At 34.5% G+C, this 25598-nt stretch overlaps 9 protein-coding genes and 1 long non-coding RNA gene across 10 annotated transcripts; 7 read left to right on the forward strand and 3 right to left on the reverse strand.

The window, feature by feature from the left end:
- Positions 1-539: 539 nt before the first annotated feature.
- Positions 540-2228, forward strand: LOC105645694 (hydroquinone glucosyltransferase). Its single transcript, XM_012231361.4, has one exon. The coding sequence runs from the start codon at positions 674-676 to the stop codon at positions 2102-2104; it is 1431 nt and encodes a 476-aa protein (XP_012086751.1). The 5' UTR covers positions 540-673; the 3' UTR covers positions 2105-2228.
- An 885-nt stretch (positions 2229-3113) lies between these two features.
- SEH1H (Transducin/WD40 repeat-like superfamily protein) lies at positions 3114-5847 on the forward strand. Its single transcript, XM_012231362.4, has 8 exons — positions 3114-3302; positions 3455-3566; positions 3716-3813; positions 4046-4123; positions 4217-4372; positions 4681-4793; positions 5077-5203; positions 5503-5847. Exons 1-8 carry the CDS (start codon positions 3144-3146, stop codon positions 5629-5631), a joined length of 972 nt encoding a protein of 323 aa, XP_012086752.1. The 5' UTR covers positions 3114-3143; the 3' UTR covers positions 5632-5847.
- Positions 5848-6085: 238 nt separating this feature from the next.
- On the forward strand, positions 6086-7943 carry LOC105645693 (NADPH HC-toxin reductase 1). The gene is made up of 5 exons (XM_012231360.4): positions 6086-6434; positions 6523-6695; positions 6882-7094; positions 7185-7567; positions 7696-7943. Exons 1-5 carry the CDS (start codon positions 6320-6322, stop codon positions 7829-7831), a joined length of 1020 nt encoding a protein of 339 aa, XP_012086750.1. The 5' UTR covers positions 6086-6319; the 3' UTR covers positions 7832-7943.
- Positions 7944-8336: 393 nt separating this feature from the next.
- Positions 8337-9203, forward strand: LOC110010725 (uncharacterized). The gene is made up of 2 exons (XR_005178156.2): positions 8337-8514; positions 8710-9203. It is a non-coding gene; the product is annotated as an uncharacterized LOC110010725 (long non-coding RNA).
- Positions 9204-11733: 2530 nt separating this feature from the next.
- LOC105646031 (putative pectinesterase/pectinesterase inhibitor 12) lies at positions 11734-13457 on the forward strand. Its single transcript, XM_012231803.3, has 2 exons — positions 11734-12682; positions 12757-13457. The coding sequence occupies exons 1-2, from the start codon at positions 11734-11736 to the stop codon at positions 13455-13457; spliced, it is 1650 nt and encodes a 549-aa protein (XP_012087193.1).
- Positions 13458-14193: 736 nt separating this feature from the next.
- Positions 14194-15917, forward strand: LOC105645692 (1-acyl-sn-glycerol-3-phosphate acyltransferase). Its single transcript, XM_012231359.4, has 4 exons — positions 14194-14627; positions 15099-15116; positions 15217-15392; positions 15507-15917. The coding sequence occupies exons 1-3, from the start codon at positions 14273-14275 to the stop codon at positions 15390-15392; spliced, it is 549 nt and encodes a 182-aa protein (XP_012086749.1). The 5' UTR covers positions 14194-14272; the 3' UTR covers positions 15507-15917.
- On the reverse strand, positions 15877-17505 carry LOC105645691 (putative WRKY transcription factor 53). The gene is made up of 3 exons (XM_012231358.4): positions 16920-17505; positions 16678-16803; positions 15877-16586 (listed from the first exon to the last, which is right to left on the reverse strand). Exons 1-3 carry the CDS (start codon positions 17234-17236, stop codon positions 16013-16015), a joined length of 1017 nt encoding a protein of 338 aa, XP_012086748.1. The 5' UTR covers positions 17237-17505; the 3' UTR covers positions 15877-16012.
- Positions 17506-19038: 1533 nt separating this feature from the next.
- Positions 19039-21322, reverse strand: LOC105645690 (transcription factor CPC). The gene is made up of 3 exons (XM_012231357.4): positions 20337-21322; positions 20065-20152; positions 19039-19360 (listed from the first exon to the last, which is right to left on the reverse strand). The coding sequence occupies exons 1-3, from the start codon at positions 20395-20397 to the stop codon at positions 19240-19242; spliced, it is 270 nt and encodes an 89-aa protein (XP_012086747.1). The 5' UTR covers positions 20398-21322; the 3' UTR covers positions 19039-19239.
- On the forward strand, positions 21316-22013 carry LOC105645689 (uncharacterized). The gene is made up of 2 exons (XM_012231355.4): positions 21316-21756; positions 21851-22013. The coding sequence occupies exons 1-2, from the start codon at positions 21361-21363 to the stop codon at positions 21854-21856; spliced, it is 402 nt and encodes a 133-aa protein (XP_012086745.1). The 5' UTR covers positions 21316-21360; the 3' UTR covers positions 21857-22013.
- A 977-nt stretch (positions 22014-22990) lies between these two features.
- LOC105645688 (alpha/beta-Hydrolases superfamily protein) lies at positions 22991-25077 on the reverse strand. Its single transcript, XM_012231354.4, has 6 exons — positions 24794-25077; positions 24615-24676; positions 24357-24492; positions 23750-23822; positions 23586-23651; positions 22991-23364 (listed from the first exon to the last, which is right to left on the reverse strand). Exons 1-6 carry the CDS (start codon positions 24928-24930, stop codon positions 23149-23151), a joined length of 690 nt encoding a protein of 229 aa, XP_012086744.1. The 5' UTR covers positions 24931-25077; the 3' UTR covers positions 22991-23148.
- Positions 25078-25598: the final 521 nt, after the last annotated feature.

Here is a 25598-nt window from a genome sequence, read left to right on the forward strand (position 1 = left end):
TAACTCTACCTTCTCACTGTTGTTCAAAAATTGTGGTCCTGCAGCCACTAATTAACATTCGATCGCAGATTTTATAAGTTGTATTATTTGAAAGAAAGAGAAGGAAATAATATGATACAGGAATTTTTATTTATTTTCTGATTTCAAATGAAGTCCTTAAATAATAAATAATTTAAGGAATTTCACTGTCAATGGAAATGGATATATAAAAAAATGAAGAATTCTTCTAAAATTGAAGTAAGAGCAGAGTGATCACAAATAACTTATTTGTAAAAATAAAAAGGGAGAAAGGTAAATAATAATGGATTAACGAAACGGAAGCCCAGAAATAGCTTGTTTGGGCTTCACAAGCTGTAAAGAAGGGAGAGTATTTGGGCTCAACGGCCACACTTCTAGAAGTATGTCTCGTGTGGGCCGGAATGTAATTCGTCGGTCTTAACCTGATTTATAAAACAGGGCTTAATGAATATTTTATTCGAAATTTTAGGACTTGTTTGTTACAACTACATTTGATTCCAGCGTGTGAAAATTCATTTATTATTCATTGTTGGCAAATCATAGACAATACACGTTTTATATATGTCTTGAATTAGTTATGTGGAGTTAGGTCCTATTCCTGTTCCTATACCCTATAATTGTTCAATATTTCACAGACCAATACACAGTGACCACCATGGATACTACCCAAGAAGCTCCACCCCACGTAGCCATTGTGCCAACTCCAGGGATGGGTCATCTCATCCCAGTCGTCGTGTTAGCCAAAAAACTCATTGACCAACACAACTTTTCAGTCACCTTCATTATACCTAATGATGGTTCGCCTATGAAATCGCAGAGGCAACTCCTTCAACGCTTACCCAACGCCATATCCTCCATTTTTCTTCCTCCAGTGAGCTTTGATGACCTTCCTGTTGAAGCTAAGATCGAGAATCGAATCTTATTAAGCTTATCTCGATCTCTTTCTCATCTTCGTCGGTCTTTTAAGACTTTAACTGAGTCAACTCGGGTTGTAGCCCTAGTAGTTGATCTTTTTGGTACGGATGCTATTGAATTAATCGCTAAAGAGTTCGACGTTTTGCCTTTTGTTTTCTTCCCTACAACTGCCATGGCTTTATCTCTTACGCTGCATTTGCCTAAGCTTGATCAAATGTACTCTTGTGAGTATAGGGATTCACTTGAGCCGTTCAAAATTCCTGGATGTGTGCCGGTTCAAGGGAAAGATCTGGTTGACATGCTTCAGGACAGAAATGATGATGCATACAAAAGGATTCTTCATATTAGCAAACAGTATCCATTATTGGTTGCTGGTGTTTTAGTTAACAGTTTCATAGATCTAGAAAAAGGTGCTTTTAAGGCTTTAATGGAGGATAACCACCATGGGTTTCCAATTTATCCGGTTGGACCGCTCATTCGGACCGGTTCAGAGGTTGTTGATGAATCTGATCCGTGCTTGAAGTGGTTAAATCAGCAACCAAAGGAATCAGTGTTGTTCGTTTCATTTGGAAGTGGCGGGACCCTTTCTCATGACCAGTTGAATGAACTAGCCTTGGGCTTGGAAATGAGTGGAAAAAGATTTCTTTGGGTTGTTAGGTGCGCACATGATAAAGCTGTCAATGCAACCTACTTCGGCTTAACTAACACTAACAGTAACTACCCTTCTGATTTTCTACCAGAAGGGTTCTTGGATAGGACCAAAAATGTGGGTCTAGTGGTTTCTTCTTGGGCTCCACAAGTTCAAATCTTGAGCCATGGCTCAACCGGTGGGTTCTTGACCCATTGTGGGTGGAACTCAACATTGGAAAGCATTGTTCATGGTGTGCCTTTAATTGCATGGCCACTCTATGCAGAACAGAAAATGAACGCAGTGTTGTTAGCTGAGGATTTGAAGGTTGCTTTAAGAGTGAAATTGAATGAAAATGGGTTAGTGGGTAGTGAAGATATTGCGAAATATGCAAAGGCTATTATTGAAGGGGAAGAAGGGAAAGTGCTTAGGAACAAAATGAAAGAACTTCAAAATGGTGCTATAAAGGTTTTGAGCCAAGATGGGTCTTCTACAAAGTCCTTAGCTGATGCAGTAAACGTATGGAAGAACCACAAAAAGTAGTGGGTTATGTTTGTTTTTGCATGCAAGTTGTATTTTTTTTTTTTTTTTTACTTTTCTATCCGTTAGGGATTGTCTCAACCTGAAAATAAATTATTAAGGAATAAAATAAGAATAATTCTTAATATTTTTGATTATCTAGAAATAATTAATTACATATTGTAGGAATAACATATTAATGAATAATTTTATTCACAAAGAATAAAAAAAAAAAGGAATTGTTTAAGGACTAATTTGGTGCTATAAGTAAAACAGGAAAAGAAAAATCACTATTCTATGGAATAGAATAATTAATCTTCACATTCTTATAAAATTTATATTTCCTAAACTTGAAAATATTCATCAAACAAGCATTATATTATATATTCCAAACTTTAATTATCAAAAATTTTGAATTATAAAATTATTGTTAACGAATTAATGTTATATATTTAAATTCTAATCAAAATTGAAAATTATAATTGGTCAACCATGGAAGAGAAATCCGAATTAAATTAGAAATGGGAGAAAATAAATGAGTAACAGGAGAAGAGTAAGCTTAATTATGGATTGATGTCAATTTCGGAACAAAATTTTAAATGATCAATGGCAATGTAGGAATAAAAAATAAATAGAGTGTTATTAGGATCATCTATATACCGGGTGTAGATAAGAAATTTATACGAAAGGCAAATTTTACTTAATTATGGATGGATTTCAATTTCGAAAAAATTTTTAAATGATCAATGGCAACGGAGGAATAAAAAATAAATAAAATATTATTAGGACTATCTATATACCGGTCGTAGTAAGAAATTTGTGCGAGGGATATTCCAAAATAAGCAAAGGGAAGGAAGGAAAAGTGCTTTGGAGCAAAATTAAAGAACCCAAAGGTGAACCTGAAGCGATCTTTTTTTGGGCCACGCATCAAATTTTTGTCCATATTCATGGACTGGACCATAAATACAGCCCATAAAATTTTAATGGGCCTGAGAAAACCCTATAGACAGAGCGAGAGGTTTTAGAACCAGAGAGCGTGCTTCAAGCTCCGGAGTGTACGGAGATGGAAAAATCAGTGGCTACGCTAGATAATGGCACGACATGCTCAGCCTGGAACTACTGTGGGCAGAGGTTGGCCACTGGCTCCGTTGATGGGAGCCTCTCTATCTTTGATTCTCGTGATCCCGGTTCTTCCTCCTTCACGTGCACCTCCAAAATTAGGGTTAGTGAGCTCTTGATTCTCTTAACTGGTCCTTCATAAGGCCTCCGCTAGCAACATCCCAGCTACAAATCGTTTAGATTTGTAAATTTGTGCAAATTTCGTTGATGAAAGTGTTGATTGTCGTGTTTTTGATTAATATGAGCTTGGTTTAGGTTCATGAGGCTGGCATTGTGAAGGTTGTTTGGGTTCCACCTGAACATGGTGATGCAGTGGCCTGCATTTGTGGTGATGGAAGTTTGTTTTTGTGGGAAGAGGTCGTAGAAGGTATTTAGTTGGTTTATTATGCGCTTGTATTGACATAATGACATTAAATGGTGAAGCTTTTTAGTAGTATTATGCCTATTTCGGTGGATGTTAAAAAAAGTTTATTGCATAGTCATTTTGTGACTGCCTTATCAATTTTTATTGTCCAGATTCAGTTCTTCAATGGAAGCATTGCAAAAGCTTTCAAAGCAAAGCAAATAAAGTGTTAGATGTCCAATTTGGTGCTTTATGTACAAGTTTGAAAATGGTGCGTTTTGACGTTTTTTGCCTGATTCAAATATAAGATGCAATTGGCTTATTATAATAGAATAAAAAACATTGATAGATTTTCAGGGCATATATATGTCACTGCAAGTATGCAGTTTATTGATACGGCTTATTGTTTTTAGAAGTCCTGTGGATCGCTCTTTACAGGTTTTTTATACACTTTTCATGTTTAGGATTTCTATTCAATGAATAATCATTTGTATAGTTTATAGGTTTTGGCATACTCCGATGGTCATGTGAAAGTCTATGAGCTCTTGGATCCCTTGGAGTTAAAGAATTGGCAGCTTCAGGTTCTAATTCTCATATGTTCTCTTTTATTTAAATCCAACCTGTGTTAAAGACTTCTTTCCTCTTATTGTTCTCCCTTTTCTATTTTTGACCAGGCTGAATTTCAGAATGTTATTGATTCAGTATCTACATTTGGAAGGGCGATGTGCTTTTCTGCCTCTATTTCTTGGAATCCAAAAAGGGGTGAGAACCAGGAATCAAGCTTTGTTCTGGGTTTCAATTCAGATACACCACAATTGAACTCCTCTAAGGTAGGTAACGGACGAATGGATTTGAAGATAAATCCGGCCTTTTCTTTTTCGTCAAATTTTATTAATGAGGATCAGATAGGACTTGGATTGATTTAATTTTAACAAACTTTTCATGCAAAATAACTGTTTTAGTCTGAATTACAATTTGTCGCACCAGTTGTCATTGATGATTATGTAAAGATTAGACAAGGAAATACATTATACGGAAAGAGTTTTGTTTTGTTATTATGCTGAATAATTTCCATTTTCCTGAGTAATAAGAAAATCTATAATATTGCTTGAACTAATTGGGTGCTGGATTTCCACAGGTGTGGGAGTTTGATGAGGCCCATCAACGATGGCTTCCGGTTGCTGAGTTGGCTTTGCCTGCAGATAAAAGTGATCAGGTTTTTGCTGTTGCATGGGCGACCAACATTGGCCGGTATGGATTATCTGTTTCGTTTATGAAAATGAAACTGTGTGGTGCAGTATGCTTTACAAATAAAACACACTTAGCTGCTATTGTAGAGAAGGTATTACATTCAACAAATGCTGGTAAAAGAAGAATTACGGGTGCCAAAACATGGACAATTCATTATGAGAAAAAGTCCTAACCCATTTGCTTCATGCTGGCAATGTCCTTGCACCTCTGATATTACTTGTGCTGTACAAGTTATGATAGCACCGTGATATATGATAATAAGTATTGGTTGCATTTCATGTAGACCATATGAAGTAATAGCTGTTGCTACTCACAAGGGAATTGCAATATGGCATCTTGGATTGAATCCTGACCTGGATGGAAGACTTCCAGTGGAAAAAGTTGCACTACTCTCTGGTTTTGAAGGCGAGGTATCATATTAACGCTAAACTTTAGAATGCCTCTACGCAATTATAATGTTTGACTCTATGGAAATGGTAAAATCTATTATGTTTTAATGAACCCTGACCTAAAGAAGGAGATATTCCATTTGGCTTTTGTATAAATTGGATTCAGAAATCCGATTTTTCAATTGGAACAAGCGAGACTTATAATCTGCAATAGGGTGACCTTAACCTTGATGGGCCGAGAGCTACTAGAATACTGTTCGTTGAATTTGTTTTATTTTCAAGAGCATATTTTATTGAATATGATGTTTGTCTATTATCAGGTGTGGCAGATGGAATGGGACATGAGTGGAATGACCTTAGCAACCACAGGAACGGATGGGTTTGTTAGACTCTGGCAATCCAACTTGAATGGCGTTTGGCATGAGCAAGCTGCATTTGATTCGAGTTAGACCTACTCTTTGTATTAAAATTCTGCTTATTTCAGCTAAATTGATAACAGCTGAGAGCAGAGGATTATCTGAATCTGCAAAACGTTCAAGATTTAAATTTTCTTTTTATTTTTTGTATGCTAATATTTTTTCTGGTGGTTAACAAAGTTCATTGGTACTGCTTTGTTTGGGTCTGGAAAAAGGCCGACGGAAAACTAGTCACATTGTGTTTGCTTATGCATCTGTCCATCTCGTGAGATTAACTTGTTTGTCGTAATTTGGGACAAACTTGCACTAGACGGATATGCGGGTTTTCTGTTGATAAGGAAATGGATATCGTAATTGGACAATCTTATCAATTGCAAAAACATTGAATGGATACTGTGCAAAAACATTGGACTTATGTAATATCAAAATTTATGTTAAAAAAAATGTAAAGTCATTTCTATTTCCGTATTCTAATGACTAATTAATTTGTAAAAAAGAGAATCATTGAATTTTATTTTTTCAATTTCTCTCCATTCTAAATAAAAATTTAAAAAACTGAGAGACTTGAAATTAAAAAATAAAGGAGAAAACCAAAGGAGAAATACCCTTGTGTATCAAGTTTTTTTAAAAAAAAAGGTTCCAATAATGATAAATAGAATAGAATTTTCATATTTCGTCATCGCAAACGATTGTAGAAGAAGAAAAAGAAGATAAAGAAGGGATGGAACGCGACACCAAAGTATGCGTTACAGGAGGTTCCGGTTATCTTGGTTCCTGGCTTGTTAAGAAGCTGCTAGAGAAAGGCTATATCGTCCATGCAACTTTGAGAAATTTGGGTCTCTCTCTTTGTTCTTCTCTAATTCTTTCCTGCTATATCTGAGTATCTGTCTATTAATTCTCTGATGGTTTTCGTTTGAATTGCAGAAGACACTTCCAAAACAGGTCTTCTGAAGTCTTTACCTAAAGCAAACACAAACTTGTTCCTATTTCAAGCTGATCTTTACAAGCCCATTGAGTTTGAGAAAGCAATTCATGGCTGTCAATTCGTCTTCCATGTTGCTACTCCTTTGTTTCATGACCCCAACAAAACCTCTGGGGTAATTTACTAATCTATTTGGTATTAATTTAAGATTATATTATTTATTTATTATTTTATATTTTTAATTTTGTTTATTTATTTACAACAAACTAGCTCTAGAGAACACTGCCTTTTCAGTTCTTGGAAATACAAGAAAAGTTAATTGAAGTATAAGTCTTTTGAATGCTTAAAATTTAAAAAACAGAACAAAGACAAGGTTGAAGCAGCGGTGGCCGGAGATAAAAGCATAGTTGAAACTTGCATTAGATCAAAAAGCGTTAAGCGTCTTATCTATACTGCATCTGTTCTGGCAGCTTCGCCATTGAATGAAGATGGGATTACATTCAGATCTTGCATGGATGAATCCTGCTGGACCCCTCTTCATCTCTCCTTTCCTTTTGGCAGCCAATGGTTAATGGTATATATATTTTTTTCTTTTTCTTGTTCGTTATAACATAATTAGACTTCTTGATTGCTCGACGAGTCTAAATTTCAAACTTTTCCAAAGGATTATGTCGAAGGAAAAACGCTGGCAGAGAAAGAGGTTCTGAGCTACAACGAAAGAGATGATGATAGTAAAATGGAAGTGGTAACTCTTGTTTGTGGTCTAGTTGGGGGAGAAACTATATTATCCCATGTCCCTAGAAGTGTGGAAGCAATTTATTCACAAGTTAAAGGCAGTTTAGAGAATTATAATGCGTTAAGATTCCTGGAACAAGTAATCGGTTTAATTCCTATTTTGCATGTGGATGATGTTTGTGAAGCGCATATTTTTTGCATGGAAAAATCATCAATGGAAGGTCGATTCATCTGTTCAGCTACCAAAACAACCAGCAGGGAAATTGCAAATTATTTCTCAGAAAATTACCCAGAAATCAAGATAGATGAGGAGTAAGTATTATTCTTAATTACTTTGCCTAAACTTGGTTTATTTGCGTAATTATAATTCTTTCTTTCATTTTTTATTTTTAGCACTGCAATTCTTAAATTTGCTTATTAGAATTCCATTTTGATTTTAGGTTCATGGGAGAATCAGAGAGAGAAATCATATTGGATACTTCAAAGTTGACAGAAATGGGCTTCGTGTACAAATATGATTTAGAGAAGATTTTGGATGAGAGCTTGAAATTTGGAAGGCGAGTGGGAGATCTCTAGTTAATACTAATTTTGTAATAATTGTTACTCATTTACTGGCTTTTTTTTTTATTGTTATCCGTATGGCTTGTTTTCAATAAATCATAAATGGCTAAAACTATTTGGTGAAAAATTGAAATTGTGAGGTTCAAGAAGATGCCTATCATTTATGTTCACCAGCTGTTTAATTTTATCAAAGTTGCCTGCAGAATAAAAGCTTCGAAAAAGACATAAAAACAAAAATAACAATGAGCAAGCTAATAGATACAATTGGACAGAAAAATTAGTTGAAACGTTTTATCATGACAAAACACACACGCCAATGCTTTTAAGTTGAAACATTTAATCAATAATAATCTCATTCCACAAATCGACAAAGCATTGATCTTGGATGAAATGACTATTAAAAATTATTTATTTAATTATAATTATTTTGAAAATGTTAATATATTTATGAAATTTTTACAAACATAATATTATATGTTAATACCGCAATAAAGATGCAGGAGGTTCTGGATATGTTAGAGAAAGGCTATATCGTCCATGCGATATTGAGAAATTTGGGTCTCTCTCTGTGTTTTAATAATTCTTTCCTTCTGTAACTCAGTTCCTGTTTTATTAATTCCTTGATGGTTTTTGTTTGAATTGCAGAAGACACATCCAAAGCAGTTCTTATCGGTCATGACCCCAACAAAACCTCTCAGGTAATATTTATAAAACTACTACTCTATTAGCCTTAATTACCGGCAAATTACTGTCTATATGGTTAAAAAATATGTATAAATTATAATTAAACAACAATGGTAAGACAAAAAAAAAAATAGTACTCTTACATCTTTAGTTTAAGTACTTTTTTTTATATTTACTAAAACATAAGTTGTTGGAATGCTCAAAAACAGGACAAAGACACTGTTGAAGCAGCGGTGGCCTGAGCAAAAAACATAGTTGAAACTTGTATTAGATCAAAGAGCGTTAAGCATCTCATCTATACTGCAAGTATATTGGCAACTTGGCCGTTGAAGGAAGATGAGATTACTTTCAAATCCTGCATGGATGAATCTTGTTGGACCTCTCTTCATCTCTCCTTTTCTTCTGGCAACAATTCTTTGATGGTATTTTTTTCTCTCTTTCTTTTTCTCGTTCGTTACATCAAAATTAGACTTGTTCATGGCCAGACGAGTCTAAAGAGAAATTTCAAATCTTTTTCAAAGGATTATACAAGAGGAAAAACGCTGGTAGAGAAAGAGGTTTTGAGCAATAACGAAAGAGATAATGGCAAAGTGGAAGTAGTAACTCTTGCTTGTGGTCTAGTTTGGGGAGAAACTATCTTATCGCATGTCCCTGTAAGTGTTGAAGTGATTTATTGACAAATTAAAGGCAGTGGTTGCAATCACATACTAAGATTCATGGAAGAAATATTGGGTTCAAAACTGCGGAATGCTTCCAGAGTGATACCGATTTTTGTGTGCATATGAGCAGACGAGCTTGACATGCCAGAATGACCACAAGACCCCAAACTATTGTCTAAAAGATCCTAAATGAGCTGCCCGTCAGACATACAGAAAATATCGGCTCCCGAATAGACCTTCATACAGAGCTTCTTAGACCAAATAGGCTATATCTTTGGATTTTTGAGCCCAAAAGCTCCGGCATGGAATGACTTAAGCTTGATTTTTATGCTTCGTGCAGGTCAACAGATAAAATATTATGGTCTCAAAATAATGTTCCAAGCAACACGACAGAGAGACATTGAGCCAAAACTGCCTAATGTGTTCGGATTGGCACCGATTTTACGCATGAATTTATATTGCATATGCAATTCTTAATAACGCATCGAGTATGCAAGATAAACATTCCGGGTTGACCATGAAACTCCAAACTATCGCCTAGAAGATCCTATACAAGTTGCCCATTAAGCGTACCGACATTATCAGCTTCGGAACAGGCCTTTATACAGGGCTTCATAGACTAGAGGGGTATACCTTTGGATTTTTGCTATCGAAAGCTCCGGCATGGAATGACTAGGAAATAATTTCAATAGTTTCTATAGGTCTTAGACGAAATATTATGGTCTCCAAATGACATGCCAAACAACATACAGTGAGATATTAATGCTTCCGGAGTGGTACCGATTTTGAGCATGAATTTATATAGCATATACAATTTTGATGACACATTGAGCGAGCAAGATATGCATGCCGAGTTGACCACGACAACCCAAACTCTCACCTAAGTAAGTGGACTTAACCTATTGCATCATGACTATATCTACTATTCTTATATTAAAATTCGGGACCCTATACGAGTTGCCCCTCAGGCGTACAGACGATATTCGCTTCGAAACAAACCTTCGTAGAGAGCTTCTGTGACTAAAGGAGTATATCTTTGGATTTTCGAGCTCGCAAGCTCTGGTATAGAATGACCCGAAAATGATTTCAATGCTTCCTACAGGTATTCGACAAAATATTATAGCTTCAAATTGGTATGTCAAACAACAGACAGAGAGATATTGAACCAAAACTGCAGAATGCAATTGTTAGTGACGCATCGAGCGAGCGAGATAGGCATGTTGCGCTGACCACGAGACTCCAAACTATTACCTAGGAAACCCTATACGAGCTACCCATCAGGTGTACAAACGATATCGGTTTCGGAACATGCCTTCATACAGGGTTTCTAAGACTAAAGGAGTATATTTTTAGATTTTTGCGGCCTGGAAGCTCCGGCATGAGATGGCCAAAAAATGATTTCATTGGTTCCTATAGGTCTTAGACGAAATATTATAGTCTCAAAATGAAATGCCAAAACTACTAAATGCTTCCGGAGGGGCACCGATAGGACTGTAGTGCAGGTTCAAGAACTCTCGACTATAAGAGTTTTCACTGGTTTGATGAGTAAAACAAAGAATTTGCCTTTTATTGTGCATCCACGGTCTTCTTTCGGCTTATTGGCCTCCTAATAAATCAAAAAAATAATAATCTTTGATGATTTACTGTCAAAATCCATACATGAATATAGGGATACATAAAATCAAATAATATATACAAATATATTAAGAGTACGTACGTGATCACAGATATGGTTGGTAATTACTTCAATTTATGTAATTAAAGTTTAGTCGAATGTTGATGCTTCTCGTGTCACAATTTTTAATTACTGAACAACCTGTAACATTGTTCAGAAACTAAAAAATTTTTTAAAAAAAATCTTGGTTTTCGATTACGTTCATGATCATGCTTCGCATTACTACATACGTTTATACAGACGTAAAAATCATGTCTAAGAACCTTCTTTTGCAATTAAAAACATTTAATAAAACCATCCATGTCGAATGATTCATATTAATTAATTACTATTCTCCTTATTTCTTACACCAAACTCTTAAGGAAAAAGAAAACGACTACTTAATTAATTGATTAACAAACATTTGTATATTAATTAAGAATAAAATAATTAACAATATAGTTTAAAATTTAAATCCTTTTCATTAACCCAATAATTTAGTTTTTCATCAAATCATGGAGACTGAGATATGCAAAATCTGGTAAACTATTGTTGGAAATTTTGGTGAATATACTTATATATATTTATTTATTCTAGTTTAATCAAATTATATACTTAAATATATAGCTGACAGAGTGTAGTCAGCCATTGATGCCTCTGCTCTAGCTACATGCTTATTATAAAAAATTAGTGAAATTAATTAACAACTAGATAACATGCTACCATTACCGTTCATAACAAAAATTAAACCAATTAATTAATTTTAACGCGCGTTTTGAAACATTCTCTTAATATTTGTCTATGTAATTTAACATGTGTATATATATATATATATATAATATGTTCCAACTTATATATAAGCACCATATTAACTAGCCATTCATTTCCAACTCCCAATTAAGCAACACAGATCAACTCTAATGGCTTCCTTACCAAATATCCTCTTTCTACTTTCTTCGATCTTCTTTTTCTTCTTCTTCATTTCCATATCAGCTCTCAATAGCGCTTCCTCTTTTACATCTTTAGAACATACCCATTTTTCTCCACTTAGAGACTTTTGCAATAACAGACCATACCCAGAAGCTTGTTTTGACTCGTTAAAGCTCTCTATCTCTCTAAACATTGATACAAACCTAATCACTTATCTTCTGCACACTCTTCAAACTGCAATATCAGAAGTCGAAAACCTAACCAATCTATTCTTGAATATTGGTGGGTCAAATAATGATATTATTGAAAAGCAAAGAGGGACAATTCAAGATTGCCAAGAACTGCACCAGATCACATTATCTTCTTTACAAAGAATATCAGTTTCAGGAATTCAAGCTGGTGATTATCGTAAATTATCCGATGCAAGAACATACCTTAGTGCAGCACTAACAAACAAAAACACTTGCTTAGAAGGACTAGATTCTGCATCAGGTCCGTTAAAGCCTGTTTTGGTGGATTCACTGATAAGTACTTATAAGCATGTCAGTAACTCTCTTTCAATGCTCCCTAAGCCAGTAAGTCGTAAAAAGGGTCGTAAAAATCGACGCCTATTAGGGTTTCCAAAATGGATATCCAAGAAAGATCGTCGGATTTTGCAGAGTGATGATGGTGATGAATACGATCCCAGTCAAGTTATTATTGTAGCAGCCGATGGAAATGGGAATTTCAGTACCATTAGTGATGCTATAAAGTTTGCTCCAGTTCAAAGTGATGACAGAATAATAATCTTTGTTAAACGAGGTCTGTATAAGGAGAATGTGGAGATCCCAAGAAACAAGCCTAATATTGTTCTGATTGGAGATGGAAGGGAAGTCACGTTCATTACTGGTAGCAGAAGTGTAGGTGATGGTTGGACTACTTACGGTTCTGCAACTCTTGGTAAGTATATTATTAAGCCCTTTTATATCAAACATTATAGCCTCATCATTAAACAATCAATCTGACCATTGCAGCTGTTTCTGGCGAGGGATTTCTGGCCAGGGATATAACAATTGAAAATACCGCCGGACCAGAGAAGCATCAAGCAGTTGCTCTTCGTGTAAACGCAGACCAATCAGCGCTATATAGGTGTACAATCAATGGATACCAAGACACATTATATGTACACTCGTTTCGACAATTTTATAGAGAATGTGATATTTCAGGTACTATAGATTACATATTTGGAAATGCAGCTGTAATCTTTCAAGGTTGTCATATTATTTCTAGAATGCCAATGCTAGGCCAATTTACTGTCCTCACCGCCCAGTCTCGAGACAGCTCCGACGAGGACACTGGAATTTCGATACAGAAATGTTCTATTGTGGCGACAGAAGATCTAAAATCTGCGTTTAACAACAAAACTGTTAGAAGTTATTTAGGAAGGCCATGGAAAGTGTACTCTAGGACAGTGATTCTTGATTCCTTCATTGATGGTTTTATTGATCAAGCTGGATGGATTAAATGGACTAATGATGATGATGAAGATACAGATTCTTTATATTATGGAGAGTATAATAATAAAGGACCCGGTTCTGCAACAGATAATAGAGTGAGTTGGTCAGGTTACCATGTAATGGATGATTATGATGCCTATGATTTTACTGTACCAAATTTCATCAATGGTGATGAGTGGCTAGATTCCACTTCATTTCCATATGATGATGGAGTTTAATTAATTTGAAAATTTTCTTTCTACTCCCATTAGATCAAGGTTCCTATACGCTATGGTTCTATTGTTATATGGATTGTCATGATCAAATGGTGCTATATGAGAATAGCATTGTAAGACATTTTATTTGAAAAAAAAAATAATACTATGTGTTTGGTATGTTTAAAATTTTTTTGGTTAATCTTAGATATCCGAGTATTTAAAGAGACTCTATACTTATAGCTCGAACTCAAGACCTCTAGTTAAGGAGAAAGATCCTTGTCATCTAATAAGAAATTAATTAGATAAAATTTATTGAACAAAAATAATTCCTAAACACAAAAATCCAATAATATAAAAGAGAAAATTGCAATATTGTAAAGTAACTTAAAAGAAATTTCGCCGGGTTTAAATATATATAAACTTTAGATAAGACTTGTCTACATTTAGTGTATGAACTATCCATATCCCAAGTCAATTAAAAAAGTTGTTTTAAAAAATTATTACTATTTTATCCCACATTTAATAAAAAAAAAAACTATTTTTCATTAATTTGATAATGCATGAGTAAGCTTATACACCAGGTATAAATAAGTCTTTCCTCGAAACTATACATCTCGTATAAGTATTTTAACTTGACTAACGCCAACACACTCCGGATCCATATTTATTGGGCCATTGATAGTAAGGGCCCATAAAATATTCTACCACAAATATGGACGTCACTAAGCCCAAACTACTCCTTATAACCAAATTCGTTGTTGGTCCACCAACAAAAGTAGATGCTCTCTTCTGCTCTCTGGTGCCAGACTTGAAATCCGCAAGCTTCACTTGTAAAGATGATATCTAGTTCGCGGCCTCTATGCAAAGTAGCCTGTTCTTTAGTTCCTGTTTCCTTTACCGGTTCTTCATCTACTTCGACTTTTTCGCAAAATCCCCAAAAAGTCAGTGTCTGGAAAGAAGCAAGACTTGTTAATGGAAAGAAAAGAGGAGGGATTGTTGTGTGTGATGCATCGTTGTTTCCAGTAGATCCATGGGCACCCACTATTGATTCTCAGAGCATTGCTTCTCAGCTCTTTGCTTTCTCTCTGTTTCCTTACATTGGTTTCTTGTACTTCATTACTAAATCTAAGTCTGCCCCTAAGCTCACTCTTTTTGGATTCTACTTCTTGCTTGCCTTTGTGGGAGCCACTAGTGAGTTATTCTTTGTTTTTGGTTCTTTGAACGTTTATTTTGATCGTAGATGTTTGTTTGGATCTCAATTTTATGTGTAATCTCCAATTTAGATAAGGTTAGGAATTAGCTGATTTCATTTGAGTTTAACATTTTCTAGAAACTTCAAAGTAAACGATAAATGTTAAGTAATGTTTCAAGGTTAAAAGAAACTTGTGAATTCTTCTTGCAATGTAAAAGAATTGACAGGAAAAATGATACATGAGAAGAAATTTGATGAACCAAATGGAGCAAATGGCATGCTGCAATATAAATAGGATTGAAACCGGAGAATTGTTGGAATCTTGAAATGTTGTATAATTGTTTTGGCCATCAGTATAACACTTACTGCATTTCTCTGCAATTTGTTGGATGCCTTTTGCTATCTGCAGCTTTGTTCTAATATACTAACTTTCTTCCTGATGGTCTTCAATTCTTGCAAAATTTGAGCAGTCCCAGCTGGCATTTATGGTAAAGACTCCATTTGAGCAAGATCTATTTAGAATATATCATGTTTTACTATCAACTCCTAACATGATACTGAGACTTGATGTTTATGTGGTTGAGACAGCAAAAGTGCAGTATGGAACTTCCTTGTCTAATGTGGATTGGTTACATGGGGGAGCTGAATCGCTTCTTACTCTAACCAACTTATTCATCGTATTGGGGCTGAGGCAAGCTCTTAGAAATAATTCAAAAGATACTCAAAAACCAGCAATCAAAAATGAAGAGAAGTCTTCTGTTTAGGTACACTACACAGGCTTTATTAGTTTTCCATTACTTTCTTATAGCGCATTTTCTATCTAATTCAGCGGTTTATGCTCTTCTAAAAAATAAATAAAAAGATAATTCTCATTGCAGATCGTGCAGCATTTTAGGTGGCGTTAATTCTTCCTGGAACTGCTGTTTAATCAAAGTGATGCTCAACCACAAGTATATAGGCAATACATCAAGTTCTAGCTTTTTACCAACCGCTTGAGATATCATATGATCATTGTCAACATTTGTTGAATGGATTGCCCTTTTTGAACCTAGAATTATGTATTTCATTTATTTTGCTCTGTTTAATTCACCCTTTTGTGTCATTAAATGCATAGATTTTGCTATGCTGTTCGTGCAAATTGTTGAAAATGCTTACTTCCATTGTCTGCAATGGAGTATTGGGGTTATCTAATTTCAATAGAGATTTTTATACATAATCATGTAATTATTGTTATTATTTGTGAGAAAATTCCAAAATTTGACAATACTATTATAACTATTTCCATTTTACATGCATCCTATCCTTACTTGTGTGTAATACAAGCTAGGCTACTGTGGTAAGTGCAACCCAGCAGATAGCTCTGTCATTTCTTATTTTCAGTGTCTTAAAGTTCAGAGAAAAATCCTGGTGTGTCAAATGGAAAATTTGGATCCAATTCCAGTGACTGAAGTGAGAATTCTGGGTTCACAATCGGAGAATTGGTGGCTGAAGTATTGGCAGAAATTATCTCAGTGAAATCGGAATCAGTCTGGGGAAAATTTTGAACTGCAATAAAATTGTTCATTTGGAATGGTGAAACAGAATAGTAGTTTGGTTCAGGTGTGGCCGGAGATATAAACGATGGAGAATAAGTGCCTGAACTTTTTACACCTCCATATGTAGGAGGAAAAGAGAAAGGATATTCCATCTCTTTATTGTCCAAGTCATCAGTTTTAACTCTCAGGCTCTTTTGAAAGTTAGAAAGGGTTGCTTGTGCTTGATGCTGCAGTTGATTATTGTTTTGTTTCTGTTCTTGTTTTTCCGGTGATACAGGTGGTGGAACTGATTGTTGGCCATGAGAACAGGTGTGTACGCCTCGGTATGTGACCTCAAAAATGGTGGGATCTTCATCTGATCTCTGCACTTGCTTTGTAGCCCAGCAGTTCTGCGTATTTCTGTAGGTGCATCTGTAATAGCTTCTGCAAAAACGTCAGAGTTTCTTATTAGATCTCCAGATTAAAATTCAACCTGAGCCAAATTAACTAAAAAGAAAAAAGAGCGCTTGCTAACCTTGGATATTTGGCTCCTAGAATATCTTTCTGCCCATATTTTCTCCAGCTATAGCCATCATCATGGGGTCCTTCTAGTCCATCAGAGCTGACTTTAACTTGATCTGTCCATCTGGGCATTTTCTTTCTGCAAATGCATCATAATACCAAGTTAGCCATAACCATAGTCATCAATGTAGCTATAAAAATGCGAGAATTAATGAGAACTCTTTATGTTCTATAATTAAGCTGAATCTTCCTCACCTCTTCTTTGAGGCATCATTTTGATTCCCATCAAAATCATCACTTCCAGGACTTCCGTTCATCGATATAGGAGACTCTGGGACATTATTATTAGTATTCCCAACATTGACTCCAACACTTTGGGGCTGCCCAGTTGACCCACTCCAATTAAGAATTAACAAAGACTTCTCATACGAAGATAAAATCCTCTGCACTAAAGAGTCTCTAGTTTCAACTGATGACGTATTCAAATGTCTCCTCAACTGTTTTGCAAACTCCATTCCTTGGATTAGCTCACTGATAAGTGTCTTTTGCTCCCAGCTCAAACTATTCTCCATCTCTTCTTAATTCCACTTGCCCAGTTAATTAAGAACAATATTAGCAACTAATGAGCTCTAGAACTTGCAGTCAGTCTGTAATTAACAGATACTAAACAACTTCAGCACATTTTAAACTTGAAAAAAGTACTGGGTTTGTTCAAAAAAGGAAGCTTTTCCACTTATCAGCAAAAGTAGGATCCAAAAGAAGTGGAAAAACCAGAACATGGAGAATATGAAACTGTCTGAAACGTTGAAAGATGAGAGCTTTGTTGGGTTTGAGTTAGAAAGTGAAGGTGAAGAGATATGCTTATATATGTATGTGTAAAGGGAATGTAGAAAGTTTGAAGATTGACCAAAGAAAACGAGTTTTTCAGCTTAGACTAGTCTATGGTCATATTTAAGAATCAAAAGAAACAGAGTGTAGAGGTCCAAGTGATAAGTGCTGACCAATTCTCCCTTGAAAGGGTCCTTTTTTACTTTGCTTTGATGAAATTGGAATGATTGGAGTTTAGACTTAGAAAATATATGGTAAATGCCAAATATGAAACTAGAAGGTCAAACTTTCAAGAGTAAGAGTAAGAGAACAGTGGACCAAGAAAATTCAAACCTCATTTCCGCGTGTGTTTACCCACTTAATTACTACATAAACAAAGTTATTATGGCAAGTGAATCCTAAATTATAGATATTTATATATAATTACAGCAAAAACTTATTTAGACCAGATCCATATCTTCACTTATGGATCAAACCAATAAAATTAAAAATTTTTATTGAAATGAGAGTATTTTTATTTAGTCCATGAGTGGAGACATCTACCCAGTCTGGACAATATTTTTTTCCATAATTATATAGATTACTGTAATATTCACTTAAAAACTGACCAATGGCTTCCTATTCTTATCTCATTCAAGGCCAACGAAAGATGCATATGTGGGGCTTAAAGGTTGTTAGGGATTTCTCATCCAATAAATAAAAAGAAAGGGTAACCAATCATCTTTTCTGTTATTAGTATTAGCAAAATAATATTAAGAGAACCATGATCGTCATTAATCTAAATCATCACGAACGCAATAAACTTTTTTTTAAGTGCTTCTAGATATCATTTCGTAAGCCATGCATATTGTAATTACAAGTAAATTGTTATTAATTGATCTTACAGCCAAATTATGACGCAAAACAAATAGAATTTCAAATTTTAAAATTAATTAATTGATTAATTAATTATTTGCCCTCTTTCATTCTGTTTTAGAAACAAAAAAGTTGGTTTGGTTGGCCTTCAATCAGTTCCTCATGTACAATCATTTCTGCAACCGCGTTTTTGTGGAAACTGGAAAGTGAAATCCCATTATTTATATTAAGAAAAAACAATATTATCCTCTAATTTTCAGAAATAAAACTTCTATTGTATACATTGAGTCTCCAGTAACTGTTTTTTAACAGTTTCCTGCTGTGTCTGTTCAAAATTTGACCTATTCTTCTTCTCATTTTAGAAAAGAAAAGGTGACTTTTACGTTGTAAAATGGCACAGAAACTTCTTATTTCTTAATCACTTAACCTGGGTTAGACTCTTAATCAAAATTAATTAAGTCATTAATAATTCTAACTTAAAATTAGGTGTTTGAATTGAAATTATTGGATTTCACCATGCAATGCAACAGAAATGTTTTTTCTGATCCTTGACTAATTCAACTTCATATATATACTTAAGATGTCCTACTTCCCTACTTCTTGAAAAATATGCTTCCAAGAAACTTTCCTCCCATGTTTCGTATGCAAATCAATTTTCCGGGAAGTAAATTGCAATTTTGATTTTCCAATATAGGAAAAGTTTTTGTGTTTATGTTTAAATTGCTAGAAATGAATAATTCATATTATTGTAATATGACATTCTTAATTTTGAAATTAACAACTACAAATTCTAATAACTAAAAAAAGGAATCATAGGAATGCATATATTGAAAAGAATAGAAGAAGGAAAAAAAAAAAAAAAAAAAGATTGGTGCTGGTTTTATGACCATAGCTAGTAGCTAGGTTGGTGCTGGTTTCTTTTATTTGCAAATTCTTGATTATGTTTCATTATCCAAAACCTCTCTATTTCTTCTGCTTTACGCCCTGGAATCCGGCCTGCTATCAACTCCCACCTGTTAAATGAAAGTTCATTTTAAATAATTAATCATTAATCTGCAGGCTCTTAATTGCTTTAATTTTAATTAATTAATTAATTAATTATGCATCCATCGGAGAACTTTGCTATTTTCAGAACTATGTTCCTGAGACCATCAAAACACTTGATATCATGAAGAAGAGAGCTGCTACAACTAACTCATATTAAATTATTTTTTAAACTAATCTAAATATAATTTTTTTAAAAAAAATTAAGACAATCAAAGTTATATATGGAGTTGTTTAATACATGTGGAAACAAATAATAATTTATTTATTTTAAGATTTAATTAATAGGAAACTACAAAAATTGTCTTTTATATATAGAAAAAAAAAATGGAGGATTGTTTTGTTCATTATCAGAGTTTGGCGCGTTAATGCAACTCCCAGTGGAACGAAGGATGATGTGCATTATTGTCATTGACGAGTCAAACGTTGGTAGGTAAGTGTTGAGCACGTGTGTGATAGTACTAGTACACTGTACATGTACTGTATATGTACGATTATATAACAAAAACATGTACGTACATATATACTGACAAATGTACGTCCAATTAATTTAATTACCTTCTGTTCTGTATCTAATCCTATTAATTAACTCTCCTGTTTCTTATTGTTCTGAAGCGGGTGAATTCCGGATTTGGTTAAACGAAAAAAACAACTTCAAAAACAAAAAAGTTACCTGTTTCCAACGAGACTGTACATTCTGTAAATTAGATCTTCTTCTTGTTCACTCATTTCGATGAACTCCCACTCGACACTGCTCACTTCTGCAAGAACAAAATCTCAAGAAATTAACAAAACATGTGCTATTTTTCATTATATATTTGTATACATAACCAGTTGGGTTTTAAAGAAATTAAGAAAAACAGTAATGTTTGGATTATTCCAGCAGAAGAATGATTAAACAGATTAGAAGAGTTGCGGAAATGATGAACATAAGAAACTAATTACCTTCTGAGCGGCAACTTGAACAGGTCTTTTGTTTCTTCCATGGACGTTCATCCATCTTCATAAATTTCTATACAGCTATACGATATAATTAAGCAAAAAGAACTTGAATATTGAGAATTTTAAGATTATATATAGTAATTAAAGGAGAAGCTAGAATATCATCTTATGTCTGGAAAGAAAGAAAGAAAGAAAGAAAGAAAGAAAGAAAAGCTAATTGTTGTTTGTATGCAGATGGATAGAAATCTACATTGGGGAGATGAAAGAAACAGTAAATGGAATGTCTGGCGAAAGAAATTGGTTTGACTTGTAGTTACTGGTCATTTGCAACTCTGTTGACTCTTATTGTCTGCATTAAGAAAATAAATTTTGACAATTACACAGTAGGTTATACTAATATTTATTGTTTTTTGTAACTTTATTTTATCATTCTGTCAATTTTTTGTATTTTTTCTATTAAAAAGTATAAAAAGTAAAAAAAAAAATAGAGAGACAAATTAGTTAATTCCAGCAAAGCAGATAGATAAACTAATTATTTTCATCTCTGGCATTAAAAGGAAAGATAACTGAAAAAGAAAGAAAAATATTTTCATTTCTATTCAACTGTAAAAGTAAAAAACAATGAGAATCCAGAAAAATGACTTGAAAAACCATATTCCTTCAAGATCTGGAATCTGTCCACAACCAGATTCTAAATCTACGTTCTCAATTCACCAAAACATAATTTATTCAATATAAATAAAATGAAAAAGATAAACTAAAAATGGTATTTATTCGACAAGCAATTTATGATTAAAAAATTAAAAAGATAACATTCTTTTTTCTCAAATTTTCTAGACTCGAAGAATATGTGATAATATATGTATATTGCATTGCAAAGAAGAGATTCAAAGCATGCATGAAAGCTAAAAGGATTATTCTCCCACTCACACCAGTCCTACATATATGCTTCAAATTTCGCCTTACAACACCACAGCAAACACACAAATTAAAACAAACCTTCTTTGCATATTCACTATACCGAAAAATGGCCTCAGTCCAGTGCTACAAACCAGCTCAGCAAACCTGCAACAACCAAGGCCACCAAAACCACTCTTTTGGCCACAAAATGTCTGAGATGGTTGGCTCTTCCTTCAAGAAAGACCACACCCCACAGTGCCAAACCCAACGCCCAGTCACCAAGACCCAGACCCACACCCATTGCTCCAGCCAAACCGCTTTCCATGGCCAAACTGCTCAGGGCCATGCAACTGGTAACGTTACAAATTGCCATGGAAAGACAAGAAGGAACAATGGCGAGCGCAGGAACAGGGGTCTGCTCCAGAAGATCAAAGATGGCATTTCAGGTCACAGTGACAGTGACAGCGACAGCTGCAGCAGCAGCGACAGTGAAAGCGATGGTGAAAAGTGTGGCAGAAAGAGGGCAAGTGTTGTTTGTTTTATAATAATTAAATGGTTACAGATTTTTTTTCTTTTCCGAATATTGACCTTTTGCTTGTTTGTTTTGTATTTTGCAGAATTAAGCTGGGACTGATCAATCAGAAGGAGAGGCTACATAATTTATATAATAAAGAAATAATGAAAACTAAAAAGATATGCCAGTGTGAAGTGTATTTGGGCTAAATATGCAGCTACATGAGGTTTATCTTATTAATGAATAAATATTAAAGCTTTAATAAATCAAGAGTTCGAAATTTATTCCATAATTGAGATTTCATAGCAAACCAACACGAAAGTCATATTCTAATTAGCAAATAAAGCATTAACTAAGCTAATTTCTTTTCAAATTGGAAATCAATGTTCAAAAATGCTTTCTTTCTTTCTTCTACTTTCGTAAAGCAAGATAAGAATGGTAATGCACGTCTCACAGCTGCCTGAAATCCATAAAAATTTAGGAGGAAAGCGAGAATAAATTTTTAAAAAAATAATAATACCTCAGATTTAATACAGAGAATTGGAGGGAGAGATTTCTATAACCTTAAAGTCCCAGAAGTCCCAAGTACAGGATTGGGTCATTTAAATGTGAAGTCTTAAAAGTTCTCAGCTTGTATGTGAACTTATCACCTCCTCTCCTTTCCATTTCAGTATTAATGAAGCAATTCTTCACAGTAATCAAACTATAGAACACCAATTATTATAGACCACCAAATCAAGCATATTAGAAATAATCATGTTAGACTGTTTATGTTAATGAAAAAGGGAACTCACGTACATGAGTAATAGCAAAACTTAAGCAGGTGTCCCAAGCAACTTAAAGCTGATGTTGCAATGTCCAACTCAAAATCAAGATGAATAAGGAGAATATGCAAACCTCATACATTCCACTCCCACACACCATAAACACATAAATGGTAGTGCTTGAAAGGACCACAAAACATAACAGGCACCCAAATGCACAGTTAGTTTTGTATATGTATGAGTACTGCATCAATAACTGATTAAAAAATTGAAGTATATATGCACACGTGCGTGCACACACACACACTGACACATGTATAATCTGTATGCTGTCTTCCACTATATCAGCCAAATTGAAATAGAAGATTGACCCACGACCACTGCTTCAATCTGACAACAGTTGTTAGCCATATAAAAAACTTGCAAATTCAGCGCAGATAACCAACCACAATGATAATATGTGCAGCCTATACTACACCTGACAAAAGTTAGAGATTTTTTAGGAACAATAAAAGCTAACCTTGGCTGACAAGTAGAAAACTACATATTAGTCTGAGCATCCTGAATTTGGGATATGATAATTTACAGAACCCAGCAGTCAAAAGAGGGGGAGATAAAATTCAAAACAGTAGAAATGTCACTTTCCTTTAAGACACCTGGAAACAAATGATGCTGCAGCTTTAACAGCAAGATCCTCAGCTTCATCTTGGCTTAAACCATTTGTTTGAAGATGCTTCTTGGCAATCTTGAAAGAATGATCACCACCATCAATCACATGTAACTCATTCAACGGTTTCATGTTCTTGCGGACAATTTCCAACTTTTCGAGGGGACAAAGCCCATCTTTGCTACCCTTCACAGTATGAAGCGCGACAGAAGTACGTGCACAAATAGACAAAATAGTATTAGCAAAAATTATAAGAAAAAAAAAAAGTAGCTCTGGGCGTTTTGGGTATATAACTAAAAGATTTACTTAAACAGAAAGCTAAATCAATGTTTCACATAAGGCTTTGCAAACTGTGACTCAAAAGCAACAATATTGTTTGTCATCTTGGTTGAAATCAAAAGAGCTACCTGTATAAACAATACAGGTACTTCAAGTTGCAACAACGTCTCATCTCTCACAGCTCCATTTGTACCCTGAAAAATTAAGGAACCGAAAATTGTTGTATTAATTTGATTATGTTCCCATTTTAATACTAAATACTTGGATGTCGATGGAACCAATAATTGCAAACCTTAAGCGGGTATCCCAAGCAAATTACAGCTGATGGTACAATGTCAACCTCAGCAGCAACCATGCAACTCACTCTACGACAAGCAAAAATCAAAATCAAAAAGAGTTTTTAATTTTGTGACCTGGTTTGCTGGAATTTATGGAATCTCCTACCTATAACTGTGAATCTAGAGGTAAATAAATGACTTTTATAAAACATGTAATAGGCAAGATCAAATGGCTGCACAACAGAACACAGTTATTCATGAATATAGAAGCTTATATACAACTCAATCAATAGGGAAAATCCCATAAAGTATGTACCTTTTGTCTTTCCATTACTCAACAACCATAAACCTAAAGAATTACAGTGCTTTAAAGCATTACAAATTATTAAAAACAGGAACCCATAAGGATATTGTATATGTGTCAATTATTAATATGTTTGGCCCCCACCGCCCAGGAACAAACACAGCAATGACTACACCAAATTGCCTCATATGCTGGAGCAAACTACTCAGGTCAGCATAAAACAGTTCTAAATCCTCGTGTAAGTATATTGCTTCAGAAATTTTTTTTTTTTTTTTTTTTTTTTTTGGTCCAAAGAAAGCCAAGTGCTTGTATCATACCTAGAATCCATTGATTTCCCAGCCAAAACTAGTAGATGACCAGGGTGCTTAGCAACAGCCTTTTTGACAACATCTTTGTGGAACTCCACCAATTTCTCTGCTTTGGGAGGAGCCCTCTTCTTTCCACCAGCAATATCTAACAAAATGAAATTCATTTATTTAGACTTGCAATGACCATAGATATATTAAACAATCTCTAAAACTTCTTTTATGTCACTAAACTTAGAAATAAAAATAAAAATAATGAAATTGGCTCACATGGATAGTCAAATGTGACCACTTCAACAGCTTGCAAAACATTTTCCAACATGTTCTTCCATCTGCATAAATTCAACGAAAAATTTATCTACTTTCAACAGATTTCTGCAATTTCTTACCTATTTTTTGGTACACAGAAAAACTTGAAATTAATAATAATAAAGAAGAGAAAAGGAGACCTGATCATCCAATCGGACGAGGATGGAGCACCAGCACCGTGAGCAAAGACAATCACCGGCGACAGTGGTGACGTGTCGTTTGCATCTTCATCTTGATTCTTTCGGCTTCGCTTTGACGGAGGCGAAGAGTCAGCCATTCGTGTATTCCAGTTGCTAGCAATTGCAGAGCCTCGAAAATTTAACTCTAAAATCAGGAAAATAAAAAGAAATCTTCGGAAATCCAAAACTCGCACTAGTTCCAGCAGGAGAAGAGATTTGGCGCCTGATATTGATTTTGGCGCCACCGATGATGCGCGGTGCCACGTAACGTGCAAGAAGAACATGGCCCATTCTTTGGCGTGATAAGGCTCATGGGCCTACCTAGTGTAATTGGACTTGTAGCCCAATTGGCAATGAAAATTGCCCAAATCCAAATTCATTCCAAGTTGATTAATATTAACTGTCTGATAGAGAAAATAACGTTAAATTTAAAGAAATTGGAAAGAAAATGAAATTAAAAATTAAGAATATATATCATGCGACCAGCTGTAAGCATTAGAAATAACAATGAAGACACAAGAATTGGCCAAATAATAATTTAATAAAGAGAAGGAAGGAAGGAAGGAAGGAAGGTATCATATACTATGGCTACGTACACATCATATACAATGTATGAAAATGTGTCACAAGTTCCATGTAGGAAGGAACTGTGTCTGTGCAATGTGTGAATCTTTATCATCCAATTTGTAAAGATAGGCCATTTGGTTTAGAGATAAAAAGGTAGGATTTAAAGAATGTCAAAAGGAAAAAATAATAATAATCTTGT

This window comes from Jatropha curcas, chromosome 4 (assembly GCF_041381405.1).
Source record: "Jatropha curcas cultivar XTBG-Jc1 chromosome 4, XTBG_Jcur_1.0, whole genome shotgun sequence".
In the NCBI taxonomy this organism is placed as follows: domain Eukaryota; kingdom Viridiplantae; phylum Streptophyta; class Magnoliopsida; order Malpighiales; family Euphorbiaceae; genus Jatropha; species Jatropha curcas.

Coding starts and splice junctions, on each gene's coding strand:
- LOC105645694 (XM_012231361.4), top strand. CDS start 674: ATGGATACTACCCAAGAAGCTCCACCCCACGTAGCCATTGTGCCAACT.
- SEH1H (XM_012231362.4), top strand. CDS start 3,144: ATGGAAAAATCAGTGGCTACGCTAGATAATGGCACGACATGCTCAGCC. Junction 3,303..3,454: donor CGTGCACCTCCAAAATTAGG/GTTAGTGAGCTC, acceptor AGCTTGGTTTAG/GTTCATGAGGCTGGCATTGT. Junction 4,373..4,680: donor CACAATTGAACTCCTCTAAG/GTAGGTAACGGA, acceptor GGATTTCCACAG/GTGTGGGAGTTTGATGAGGC.
- LOC105645693 (XM_012231360.4), top strand. CDS start 6,320: ATGGAACGCGACACCAAAGTATGCGTTACAGGAGGTTCCGGTTATCTT. Junction 6,435..6,522: donor TGCAACTTTGAGAAATTTGG/GTCTCTCTCTTT, acceptor TTTGAATTGCAG/AAGACACTTCCAAAACAGGT. Junction 7,095..7,184: donor TTGGCAGCCAATGGTTAATG/GTATATATATTT, acceptor ACTTTTCCAAAG/GATTATGTCGAAGGAAAAAC.
- LOC105646031 (XM_012231803.3), top strand. CDS start 11,734: ATGGCTTCCTTACCAAATATCCTCTTTCTACTTTCTTCGATCTTCTTT. Junction 12,683..12,756: donor TTACGGTTCTGCAACTCTTG/GTAAGTATATTA, acceptor TGACCATTGCAG/CTGTTTCTGGCGAGGGATTT.
- LOC105645692 (XM_012231359.4), top strand. CDS start 14,273: ATGATATCTAGTTCGCGGCCTCTATGCAAAGTAGCCTGTTCTTTAGTT.
- LOC105645691 (XM_012231358.4), bottom strand. CDS start 17,236: ATGGAGAATAGTTTGAGCTGGGAGCAAAAGACACTTATCAGTGAGCTA. Junction 16,804..16,919: donor AATGATGCCTCAAAGAAGAG/GTGAGGAAGATT, acceptor ATGCATTTGCAG/AAAGAAAATGCCCAGATGGA. Junction 16,587..16,677: donor CTAGGAGCCAAATATCCAAG/GTTAGCAAGCGC, acceptor ACGTTTTTGCAG/AAGCTATTACAGATGCACCT.
- LOC105645690 (XM_012231357.4), bottom strand. CDS start 20,397: ATGAAGATGGATGAACGTCCATGGAAGAAACAAAAGACCTGTTCAAGT. Junction 20,153..20,336: donor TTCAAGTTGCCGCTCAGAAG/GTAATTAGTTTC, acceptor TTGTTCTTGCAG/AAGTGAGCAGTGTCGAGTGG. Junction 19,361..20,064: donor TACAGTCTCGTTGGAAACAG/GTAACTTTTTTG, acceptor TTCATTTAACAG/GTGGGAGTTGATAGCAGGCC.
- LOC105645689 (XM_012231355.4), top strand. CDS start 21,361: ATGGCCTCAGTCCAGTGCTACAAACCAGCTCAGCAAACCTGCAACAAC.
- LOC105645688 (XM_012231354.4), bottom strand. CDS start 24,930: ATGGCTGACTCTTCGCCTCCGTCAAAGCGAAGCCGAAAGAATCAAGAT. Junction 24,677..24,793: donor TCGTCCGATTGGATGATCAG/GTCTCCTTTTCT, acceptor GAATTTATGCAG/ATGGAAGAACATGTTGGAAA. Junction 23,823..24,356: donor GGGAAATCAATGGATTCTAG/GTATGATACAAG, acceptor TGCTTGTCGTAG/AGTGAGTTGCATGGTTGCTG.